Source organism: Sprattus sprattus (assembly GCF_963457725.1).
Source record: "Sprattus sprattus genome assembly, chromosome: 10".
In the NCBI taxonomy this organism is placed as follows: domain Eukaryota; kingdom Metazoa; phylum Chordata; class Actinopteri; order Clupeiformes; family Clupeidae; genus Sprattus; species Sprattus sprattus.
Genome location: NC_137908.1, coordinates 22,269,669 through 22,281,822, shown reverse-complemented (window position 1 = coordinate 22,281,822; position 12,154 = coordinate 22,269,669). Strand labels below are relative to the sequence as shown.

At 40.0% G+C, this 12,154-nt stretch overlaps 2 protein-coding genes across 4 annotated transcripts in view; both read right to left on the bottom strand.

The window, feature by feature from the left end:
* rnf123 (ring finger protein 123) overlaps positions 1–1,563 on the bottom strand; it is a 95,341-nt gene extending 93,778 nt beyond the window's left edge. Inside the window, exons 1-2 of one of the 2 annotated variants that reach the window (XM_080845726.1) lie at positions 1,384–1,563; positions 337–443 (exon numbers count right to left, since the gene is read on the bottom strand). In XM_080845726.1, the coding sequence (XP_080701852.1) occupies positions 337–418 (82 nt within the window). In that variant the 5' untranslated portion in view covers positions 419–443; positions 1,384–1,563. Of the gene's footprint in view, positions 1–336; positions 444–1,045; positions 1,307–1,383 lie in introns of those variants that run through there. The other variant, XM_080845727.1, reaches the window with a different exon arrangement.
* Positions 1,564–1,982: 419 nt separating this feature from the next.
* On the bottom strand, positions 1,983–7,813 carry terf2ip (telomeric repeat binding factor 2, interacting protein). Of its 2 annotated transcripts, none has more exons than XM_080845550.1 (4): positions 7,682–7,813; positions 6,244–7,115; positions 5,255–5,376; positions 1,983–2,555 (listed from the first exon to the last, which is right to left on the bottom strand). In XM_080845550.1, exons 2-4 carry the CDS (start codon positions 7,112–7,114, stop codon positions 1,989–1,991), a joined length of 1,560 nt encoding a protein of 519 aa, XP_080701676.1. In that variant the 5' UTR covers position 7,115; positions 7,682–7,813; the 3' UTR covers positions 1,983–1,988. The 2 variants fall into 2 exon arrangements, with proteins under 2 accessions (XP_080701676.1, XP_080701675.1); XM_080845549.1 differs by having other exon boundaries at positions 7,609–7,783.
* Positions 7,814–12,154: the final 4,341 nt, after the last annotated feature.

The following is a 12,154-nucleotide window of genomic DNA, read 5'->3' as shown; positions in this document are numbered from 1 at the left end:
AGCCTCTAGGTACCAGCAAACTGTATACAATTCACACAACTATCTCAATATAACAGACACATAAAGTGTAGTGGTGCACAAACATCTGTGCCCCTTCAAGGTAAATTAACATCAGAACTTGTGTAACACCTCCACACTAGAGACAACATTTTCAACAAAATATTTTCTATAGTTTATGTAACCAGCAGATTCCAATTCAAGCATTGATAAGGGACCATTTTATTTGTTATTGCAAAACCAAGTACAACCAACAATGAAAAGGGCTAACATGTTTCATCTGTTGAACATAAATTACAATAAAAAAACTTCAGGCTATACACAGAGTATAGAGCTCACCTGTGGCTTTGGGTTTCTCACTGTCAGAGGCCAGGCGGTAGTTACGACGGCTCAAGGCTGTGCCTCCCCCCTTTGAGCTCATGTTGCTCTTTTGTTGCAGAGCACAGCTTTTAGGGATACACACAGTCAATATAAAACAGCGGTTTTGAATTGAACAAAGTACTTTTAAGTTTCACAATGATCAATGCATTCATTGAGAAGTGAAAATGGACCGTAATGAGAAAGTGATTGGACATATGCTACCACACGAACTTGTTTATCCTCTTGAGTTTGCAAAACTGAAAAGTAGCTCTCCCGTGACTCTTTGCACTAAGTATCGGTACTTTTTTTCAACCCCAACCTGCTTACGCCCATTTATGGCAAAGGGAATATTTATGTGTTACTGTTAGTCGTCTAATTTCGTGTGGTTTACAGTTCTCAGCTATACACAATACTGGTGTAATTCCATTGTAGTGTGAATCTACAATATGACCGTTCGAAACATTCTTATATGTCATGTATGAACTGCATGTTCATTTTGCCAAGATCTCATTGTAAACTTCAAACTAGCCAGTTTGATACTAACAGTTTGGTCTAACGTCAGGGTAATTTATTATGACAGCTTGTATAACGTTGAACACTGTCTTTCAAATGGTCTGACATTAGCGTTAGCTACCGTCGCCAAAACTGCTTACACATTGTACTCACTAACGTATTATTCTGAACTCACTTGCTTTCCCCAGTTCGTATAGATATGATGTTAGAGGTGAGAGACTGAGACCACCAACATCAATAGGAGGTAGCTAGCAAGCAGGCTAAATTATGGCTTGCGGGTGGACAACCCAATGATATGCAGACCCATTTCATAAAAATCTTCAGCTCCTTGATTCAACTCAAGTCAAACCGTAATCGGAACTGTACAATTCGAATAAGATACAAGCTAGCTGGGATACTTTCCAGGGTGTCAATGGTTTAGGATACGTCCATAACAGTGACAGCCATTGAACCTCTGCTTAGCCTCATATTTACAGCTACCTGGTTAGCTCTTAGCAATAAGTAGATACTCACCCGGGGCCTTGAGAAAACGACGCTGGTATCTAAAACCGTGCACGTTTCATCAGTTGTTTACATCCAAAGTGAGGACGCCCTCCGCTCAGTGAAATGAAACAATTAATTTTTAAGACAACCCTTTAAATTGTGTCAACACTATACCTCTTCTTTACGAGATTCCAAGTCATGGAGCGTCGGTTAGACCAAAAACGTTTCAGAGATGCAAAAACGCGAATCTCAACCCTTACACGTATGTCCACGTGACGGCCATTACAGCTGTTCAATGCTAGCCACACTCATCATGTTAAACAAGCTAAAATCATGATTATAAACTTAATGGCTCACTGGTCCAATTAACTAGAAAGTTGATGTCGCTGAATAGGAATAGTACAATGAAACATGTAGACCAATATGTAAGCACAAGCAAACGGCACATTTTGCATTAAAATACCAGATGTTATTGCTATTTATATCACCTGAAAATATAGACTTAACATTAGCAATATTATGGCAATGCCTCCATTTATTATTCAACAATAACCATTTAAAACGGACAGATATCATTTAAATAAAAATAAATTCTGCTTCTTATTTTTAAGATTTTGAACATAGCTGATTCCAAGTCATTCTGCTTGTAGAAAAGAGACCCTGGCAGACACCCCGTCCTTTCCATATTTCTTATGGAGTCGACACTTATAGATTGGATCTGCTGACAACAGAAGCTGGTCCTCCTTCTGACTCCAAAGCGGTCTAGGTAAAGTCCCCTGCAGAAGGTGGTGCTGTGCTAATGCGATATCACCACTTGTCTTTAGCAGTGTTTTAGTGACTTCAAGTAGGTTCTTACTGCAACCTTTCATCAAGCCCAACACTAGCCTTTCTCCCTCCAAATCCACAGGGTGTGCAGAACAGCCTTCTTCCTGTGAGGCCTGGCTGAAGTCATCCTCTTGTGACTCACCCTCAAACAGGAACAGGTGGCTCCTGCAGGAACTTAGCATTGCATTACTAGTCTTGGTGCCCTCCCCATTGGCCGCTGTCATGTCCTGACCAGTACACTCAGATTCCGTACTTTTCTTCTGACGTGGAGGTATATCAGCCTCCTCTTGTTCCCGAGCCTTGTGAAATATCTCAGTCTCACTGTCTGACTGTGAAGGGTCAGAGGGGATCATCTGAGGATTGCTGTTATCTTCATTCTAAACAAACAGTTGAAACCAATTAACATAGAACAACATGCTTAAACATTTAGGCAGACAGCAAGAATACATAGAACAGAAAGAGGTTCTTCATTAATCTCATTAGAATCTAAAGACTAGTTTGTGGGATTTCTGAAACAGTTTACCATCCTTCCAATAATGCTCATTCAAAAATAAATAAATAAATAAGATGATGATAAAGCTGTAGGTGTCTTTAAAGAGTGCCCACTATGAAGCAAGAAAAGATCCTTCAGAAGTGTGAGGCAGTAATAAGAACTTCATTATAACAGTAACAGAGTTACAGACAAACATCCCACCGTTCTGCCACTAGCTTTTAAAACTATTTTTTCTTCACGCATTCATACCTCTATAACCTGTGGCTATAGATGTTTTCTTTATGCATTCATACTTCTATAACCTGTGGCTATAGATGTTTTCTTTACGCCTTCATACTTCTATAACCTGTGGCTATACCTATAGATGTTTTCTTTACGCCTTCATATTTCTATAACCTGTGGCTATAGATGTTCAACCAAGACATTCCTCCACTAAAGGTGAAGACGGAACCAACGACCAATCAGAAATGAAAACCCAGCCAGACCACTTTGACCTCTCCACATTGGTGCCCTCTATTGTGCGCAAAGTACATGGGCATGACTACCATATGGACTTGCCCATGCAAGAATTATGTACCTGATTATGTAATCACCAATGTTTGATGAATGAAGTATATGAAAGGAAAAGGAAATAAGGATTATGAGGTTTATGTGTTGTATACATTTTGTTGTGTGTTAACAACTGACTTAAGGGTTGTAAGCTCTATGGTCCAGAAGTTGATCATGTTTGAATGACAAGTTTCTCAATATTTTTTAAAGGCACCCAGTGCAACAATAGGGCATCAAAATGGAAATATTCTGGATATCTTTATGATATTGACATTTACTTCACCATATTAGTACATTTGCATCATTATTTGATACTTTGGGTGTTAAAAAGAGCGCTAAAACTAGCTGCTAGAGCGTAGCCCTTTATTTATTGTTGCCACCAATAAATAAAGCAGGATTCCAGTCAGTAACGGATTCCCGTCGGCAATTCCGAACGCGTGATGTCACTATTTGCGAGCTATTCGATTCGCGCATTCGCAAACAGAACCAGTGACAGGATCTGTGATAAGACTCCGGAAGCGTTCGGGACTCATCGATCTTGTTCGTGTGCGGTCGGAAGATTTGAAAAAATGGCCTCTCCCCACTGGCGATTGTTGTTTACGATTTTCTATCAGTTCTCACCACACAACGACGTCTTATCTTTGCTCCTTGAATGTCGATATGTAATGGTATGGAGTTATTGAAACTTACTACGTGTAAAAAAGACTAGAAATTGAATGTTTATTTTTCGAGTCTCAAGCCTCTAAAGTTGCACTGGGTGCCATTAAATGAAGAATCCTATAAGAAGTGTCAGTTTGTGAGTCACAGGGAAAGGAAATTCTCATCTAAGGAAAGACCCCTACAGCTAGCAACTGCCAACTGATTCTGTTGGCTTAGCAGTGTAGAACAGTTGTAGGACCAGCATCATTGGCCTGAGGTGGTGACATGGCCTCAAGGGATGTGGAACAATGTTCGTTTCATGCATTAAATATCAGCCATTTTGCAAGCTTGCGCATCAACAAGAAAACTATAAAGAAGCATTACACAAAATGGTGTCCGTAAGCCTTAAGATGCACCACCATTAACCTAGATTACATCACATCATACTTTGTTAAACTAGGAAAAGCAGGAACCCAACATAATAGTGGGAAGTTGCTAGGAGGGCGCTGTTCCTTAATGATAGGCCACACTTAGCATGACATAACGGAGTGAGAGGTAAAAGGTAGGAGGGGTTCAAATAAAAATTATTCAGACACTTCATGAACTGCCTCTTTTGTTGATCTTCAATAAGGCATAACTACTCAACAAGTCTCTGCACTCTTCTTGAAGAAACTTTATTTTATAACTAGTTGAAAAAAGTGATCCACAACAAAAACCCAGCACTGACTGGTAGATTACTCATAATGTTGATAGACTGAGGTCTTCATTTCAATTTTCCGGGAAAGAGTGGTGATAAAAATGTATTATTGGTATAAAACAAGGCCACTAGTGACAGCATGTGTAGATACATTGAGATGTTTAGGACATCCCAGAGATAGTGCTCAGGGTTGGAAAGAGCCTGATGTGTAAAACACAAGCTTGGCAGGGACTATTCCAGAGATGGGGAGTGCATGAGGGAGGTTGTGAGCCATGCTTATGGTCATGAACACCTGGACCAATACCTGAATACATTCTGCAACCACGTCGTGAAAGGAGACCCTCCTGTAGCATTTCTTTGCTGCCTCAACCCTGTCTCTGAATCGAACCAAGTTAGTACATTAAATGTACAGCTGTTTTTCTACCACAGGAACTCAAAGGCCCCTTTTGTCCGCCTCGAACCCTTGTGCACATTACCACTGTAGGAACCATCCCTGTAGGACCCTTTTGTGTAGGGCCATTTTCTGAGGAGAATTTAGTACCTACTCTGGGGTGGGTTGTCCATACTGCCTTGAAACTGATGGGTGGAGCGTGCAATGAATGAGGCTTATTGGTTTAATGCAAAGTGAGTGGAAGACAACAGCAAGCGCCATTTTTTTTGTTTCAGCAAAATATGAGCAATATGGGTCAGTCTCTTACCCAAAGGGAATTACGAAACTCTCTCACTGCCCGGTCAAGAATACCCAGCCTCCTCTTCATTGGTGTAGATTTCTTTGATGACTGCAAACCTCCTGCTTTAGAAGTCACCTCACTCCAAGGTCCTGTAGTAAACAGAACATTATTGTGCTTAAAACATGTATGTTTCAGTATGAAAGAGTCTGTTCCACTTAGGGATATCTCAAACAGGCTTTCACTTCACAATGGGACTGGAGGAAATCCCACCTGTGTTGATGGAGCGAAAATAAAAAGAACAAATCCTCAAGCCGTAGATCTGCATGGTCCAAAACATGAATTTCAGGTGGCGTGGGGCCATGAAGTGGAAGTCCCTTGTCCCAATTCATTCTTCAATACTCAAGGAATGTAAAACTGTTTGTTAAGAGGTTGGTGATAGTCTTTTTTTACAGTGTACTAGCAGTTTCTAGTATCTTATTTTCTAAAAGAAAGTAGCAACATATAGCCTGGAAAAAGTCTGGTTACTCACTGGAATTATAGTTTGGAAACCAGCAGTTTCCAGCTTATTTCCAGTTTCTAGGCATGATCTAGGCCTATTTACAGTTCTTGAAAAAGTAGCATTTAGATAAAATGCTAAATTTGGATTGGTTTTTATCAGTTTTCTTGACCACAGAGTCATGGAAAACTAAGCAGGAGGTTGCATAGGATTTCACTTATGTTAAACATATTGTGTCCTTCCCTAATGGGTGTATTAAGTTAAATAAAGCAAAATGTATATGAGCGATAGAGCTTGCTTTGTTTTGTCACTAACTCAATCGGAATCCAATGGACGATTTAAGACATAAAATAACACTTTAGTGCATTTGGGAATGACACAGCTAGACCAAAAATAAGTCTTACTGGGGGAGATATGCTCCTGATCAGAAGGCTGCAAGAACATACCCAAATATAAAAAAGTGGATCTAAACAACGAATAAAAAAAAAAATGAAGCCAATGTACATTGTGCATTACTCACCACTCGTCCCTGAATTTCCATTCCTTTCACCTGCATCGAGTTTGGATCTTTTAGGAGATGATTCTCTGTGTTCATCTTCGGGCACTGCTACCATGTCTTCCTCAAGGAATTCTCCAGTAGTCGGTTGTTCTGGAGCAGGAGCTGCAATTTCATCTCCTTCCGGTGACTCTTCAGCAGGGTGCTCAGACCTTTCTTCGTCAGCTGTCCCTGGGACTACAGTTGGATCAGCCCCAGACAAGGTGTCAGGCTCATTCTCAGATAACTTAACGGGGATGGCGCTCTCCAACAGCACTTGCTGTTCAGTATCTCTCTGAGGTTTAGGCACAGACACAAACTCCAGCGGACCTATCTTCACCTTTGCTGCTCTGACCCGCAAGTGTTTGAGATAACGGTCTTTCATGGACTGCCAGGTGTGGGATGTAATCTTCTGCTTTTCCATAAGCTTCCACACACAGTTGCCTTTTGCCTCTGTCTGACGTTCTGACATGTAGTTCAAAATGGCCTTGTCCTCCTCTGCTGTGTAGCTCAATCGTCCAACCGCCCCTTCTTTAGATCGCGATGATCTTGTCTGGATCTTCAGTGTGGGGCTCAGCCTGTAATTCATCTCATCTAACTGCTGGTTCTTCTTCACACAGTCCCATATGTACTGGGTAGAGACATGGAAATGTCCGCCCTTGTCTGAGATGTCTAGCACATCCTTTGGATCTGCCAGCAGAATGGCTGGTTCCCCGGACCGGCATAGAAACCCACCCCCAGCTGTGATCACATCATGAAGTTGGGCTTTTGCAGGTCCCGGCCGTATGAAGAATCGCATCGGCTCTCCTTTACAGTCCAAGAATAGGACAGGAGAAATGGCTGGAGTTGTGGTCATTCTAAAAACGAGAAAAGCATATTATACTTAACCACTTGCTGAAGAATTCGGTGATAACTAATGACTTTATACTGTACATGCATATAAGGCAATTATCCTCTATCCACTCACTTTATTTCTTTTTTTCCCCTCCTACTCTAGACTATTCCACTGTGGGGTGTCGTTTCATGTGACCCACTGCTGAAAACTGCACATTCTCATAAAATCGTTATGCACAATTTCTATGTTGCTTGATAAATCTTATGTAGGCCTACATACTGCCTACCAGCCTATTTACCCATACTATATGATTGCATATACTTTTTCTTGAAAAATCGTCAAAAGACAATATTACGGTCTCGTTTTCAAATGTAACACTACTACTATCCAAATCGTTGAAAACAGTTTAACATTACATCATGATTACATTCCTGACGAGCCAAGTTGGGCTATAACGCCGATGAGCTGTTAAGTGTAGGTTAGATAAGTTAGCTAGCTACTTTCTAGCTACTTACCTTGAGGCGTCTAAACGTTAAGTTACCAATATGAGTAACATTGACATAAAATCTTCTAACGCTGGCTATTTACCTGCTGGAGCGAGATCACCTCGTAGCATGAAGTTATTATCTTTATTATCTCTTTGGGTAGACTATTATCCGAGAATGTGTATTGTTTTTGTGTGTTTTACACAACACTGACAATAACAAGACACTGATAAACTTCACGCGGGAAGGTACGTGACTTGACTTCCGAGGTAAACAAAACTACTTCTTTATTGACGGACTACAGTGAACTTGTATGCCCATGCCGCCCCCTACAGGGCAGGAGTGTCTCTCTTCATAAAAAAACATAACATTTGCACTTTGATAAAAAAGTGATTTTTATTTTCTATTTTATTTCTCTCCACAGGGTACTTTACATGTTCAATTACTATATAACCTGACTGTTTAAAGACGCAATGCCAAAAACTTAAAAAAAAAAAAAAAATGTTTAGTTGTTTAGTCGTTTCTCCATTAATTTCCCTATATGAGAAATTAATCCTACTGGACAGCAATTCCCTGGATTAGATGGGCCTTTCCTGGCTTTGAAAAGGGGAAAAAGAATTGCCCTTTCCAGCTTTTGGGGTTTTTACCTTTTTCAAACATAATTTAGTGGTGTTTCTCTTCCTATTTTGAGCAATATTGTCTCCAAGCTTTTTCTTTTCTTCTAGCTTCTTTAATTACATTCCTTACAAGAGCCTTTTCTTTGATGAACAATGTTAAGCAAGTAAAGAGATTTGCAATATTCAGCAGCAAAGAAATTGAACACTGGCTGTTCTGACACAAGCATCCAGTAGGTGGCAGTGTACACATTTCAAAACAGGACAGACATACGCACAGGTAAGTTCACCTCATGTTGTGCCGGTGATGTCACAAATATAATATCATTTATATCTGGTGAACCTACAGAGAAGACAATGGAGGGACAACTTTGCCAGGTATGCTAGACTGTGCCACTCACATCCGAATCATCATCCTGCATTCAACAATTTGATGGTCTTACGACTGATGGCAACATTTACAGTTAAAGGCTCAGTCCTCAATTCTTGCAAAAGGTTGTCGATATTTGAGCTGAACAGCTAGTCCAACACCCTCCCCTGCTGGGCTCCAGAAGCAACATGTTGATTTGTTTGTTTTATTTCTCATTCACAGAGCCAGAACTGTGGAAGGGACACAGTTGTTTGTTTGTTTTTTGAGTGCATACACTGGACAAGACAGCTGGTACTGGAGGGACATGAGAGTATTTTGCTGAATTTGCCAACTTCCACTGAATACAACAAAAAGTGGCAGTACGCAATATTAGCTCCTATCTTAGTGTGCCTCAGTGATTTCTCAGCCAGCCTTAAGAATTCAAAATGTTTGAAAGTGACAATCAGTTCTCAAAATGAATGGCGGAGCTATTGACTGCTTCATTACCTCACTATTATATTTATCCCCTTGCTCTATTTCTCATATCTAATTAATTCTTTTTGACCTCATCAGACCAACAGGATAACTATGAATGATGTCACTGGTAGAAAATGTAATATGAGAAATAGTTAAAATATTTTCAGAAGTAAAGTAAGCAGTCTGGTTATTCTTAGTTTTATGGCTTACCTCAAATAGAAGAAAGTTGTCAGGGAAACAGGTCTGGAGTTTCGCCAAGTGCAGTGAAATCAGTTGAACTTCCTGTATGTTTATCCCCCACTGATTATTTTGAAGGTCACCTTTCCATCTCGCCAGTGTTTCTCCTCAGCATGAACACATGTACATACACTGACACTCACAGACTTGCTTTTTTGGCCAACCATTTGAAACATGCAAGTTAGACTTTTCTTTCATTTGTGTTTGACGGAGGAGTTTGTCCAGAAGATAAAATGGTAAAACAAGATGGTTTCTTGAGAATGATAAGGACATGGGGTTGACTAAAGTCCAAATATGCGTGTGTGTCAGTGGTTTGTATAGGAAGGGTATCCTTTGTTGATCTATAATTTGAACCAGATGAGGATTTAGTGTTCATATTAAGCTTGACATCAGCAGTGCATGTTGTTTGTAACATTTAGGTGACTGCATTAAAGTGGACATTCAGTCAATATTTGGGTATAGGTGTGTATACTCAACTCATACCACATCACACCACGTCTCTCCCCCTCTGAAGTGCATCTGGCAATGTCAGTGTCTATCACTGCAGTCCATTATAATTATCCAAAGGCCTCCTCCACCCATCTAAGTAATGGTGAAACTCCAATGCAAACTCAAAGCAGATCAAAGACAGAGAGACTGACCGGCAGATGATTTATATATTTTTTTTATAATGCACATACCCTCGCTCCCTAATTGCATCATGATTAAATAAATGCCACAAAAACATCTATGCAACATCCATGTAACATCTCTCTTAACTAATTTCTTAACAACATTGACAATATTTGTACCTTTAGCATAGGCTTAAGGCACTCACACATAAATACCAAGCTGTGGACATAATGTCCCCACATACTTATCGCATTCTTCAGTAATAATTGCTTTGAGAATAGCACACACTCTAATTATCCACTATTATGTTCTCCACACTAAACCTTTTTCTTCAAATGGACTATAAAACACTCTACCAGGCTGACCTCATTTACAGCCGCTGTGAACCCCTTGATCAGACGGTGTTGCTTGGCACCCCTGAAAAAGACCCAGTCCAAGCACTACTCTCATGCCTGTTCTTTTTCAAGTTTCTTTTAACTTCAGGTTTCTGACCATCCCCTCTCTTTCTCACCACACAGCTTTCCTTTCACAAGTCCCCTTTACTTCCCTGCTGCTTCAAAATATCTGTGTGGCCACTTGCTCACAACTCTGACATCTATTGACACAAGAGAATCTTCTGTGTACAAGACTCTCCCTTGAATAGCACACATGCTGGCACACATACATGCAGAGCTGGCACACATACATGCATTTCTGAAACTATAAACTCTGATTTTGATTACTAACGTAGTTTATGCACTCATCAAGGAAATTATTTATTTTAGATTACCTGTCAAAACACATAGTTGTGCATGATCTCAGTGAAAACTGATAATCTTCTAAGCGATATCACTCTCGGTTTTATACTGCCAGAAGATCAGTTTAATTTGCCGCATGGTAGTTTGACATGAAGTAGGCCTATGTATTTCACATGTTGCTGTGCAGTCGTGATAGCAACCATCAAGAAAGCTTTTGGAAAGTGTCTGAAGTGAGACACCCAGTACTCTGGGTGTGTCTGCTCTGAGACATCTGGAGAGTGTTCAGTTGAGACAGGCTCAAATAAACATGTATGAATAAGATCAGACCAACTGCTTTTTATCTTGTGAAAAAACAATGAACAATCAGGATAGGACCTGGCAGAGCTAGTGACACTCAGAGGTGGAACAGCTCTTTACCTGTGCCTGACTAATTACAGCACATGAAACACAAGCATGTCGAGGGTTAATCAGAAAACCAAGAACTAGAAATAAATACTTGCAAACTTACTAATGAATTCCTATTTACTTCTAAAAATACTTGCAACATGTAAAACAATAACTTATGACATTTCCTGTCAGAGGTCAGTAGAGCTTTAGAGCAGGTTTATTTGAGGAAGAAAGTATAGTTGGAAGGGTCACATATACACATGAATGATATAAATAGCATCTTCTCATATGGCACAATAGGTCTCATACAATATATTTAATTACAACAATGTATTACAAAAGAGAGGATTCTGAAAATAGCACAACAACAAGACTCTCCAAATATTACGATAAGACAAAAATAAACAAAACAAAGAAGTTAATATAGCTGCAAGCACAAATCAACCCAGCAGGGCATAGTTACCACTGACACTTGATGTGACTATGTCAAGGAAATGGTCAGAAGCACTCACACAAAATGTTATGTCAATTGACCAAAGATTGGCTGAGATATGAGCTCACTTAAAGTGGCATTATGCAGTACTTGTACTTTAGGGTTAGGGTTAGGATAAGCAGTTTTACTTTAAAATAACAGCTTAAAAAAAATTGGGGCGCTACAAAGACTTTTAATATGGAGAATCGCTTCCGTGCTATTGCCATACCAGGATCCGTAGGCATATTACTGCGTTATGTAGGTTTGCCTGAAGCCGCCCGGTTTCTACTGTCTGCCGAACTAGTAATTAGCTTATTTGCCGTCTTGCTATGTTTTGTGTTGCATTTGCTTGATATTTGACTGTGTTAGGACAGTTGTTGACTAACTAGTTTGTCATAGTGTCAAAGAAAGCACATTTCAAGAAGTTTCGCTAGTTTTAGCCGCTAGCATCTCGTTAGCGATTAGCAATTCTTCCATTATGCGGCTTTAATGTTGGGCGAATTCGCCGCCACACTCAGTACGCTGTAACGGACAGTTCTGTCTGATAACTTCCGTGAGGCTTTACTGACATTTTTCAGAAAGGTTTCAGAAACAAATAGGAAAAATGTGTTTTTGCTTAAAACAGCAACCCCCCTAAGGAAAGGGTCCATATACCAAGTTTGAAGTGCATAAATCATACAGTTGCTGAGAT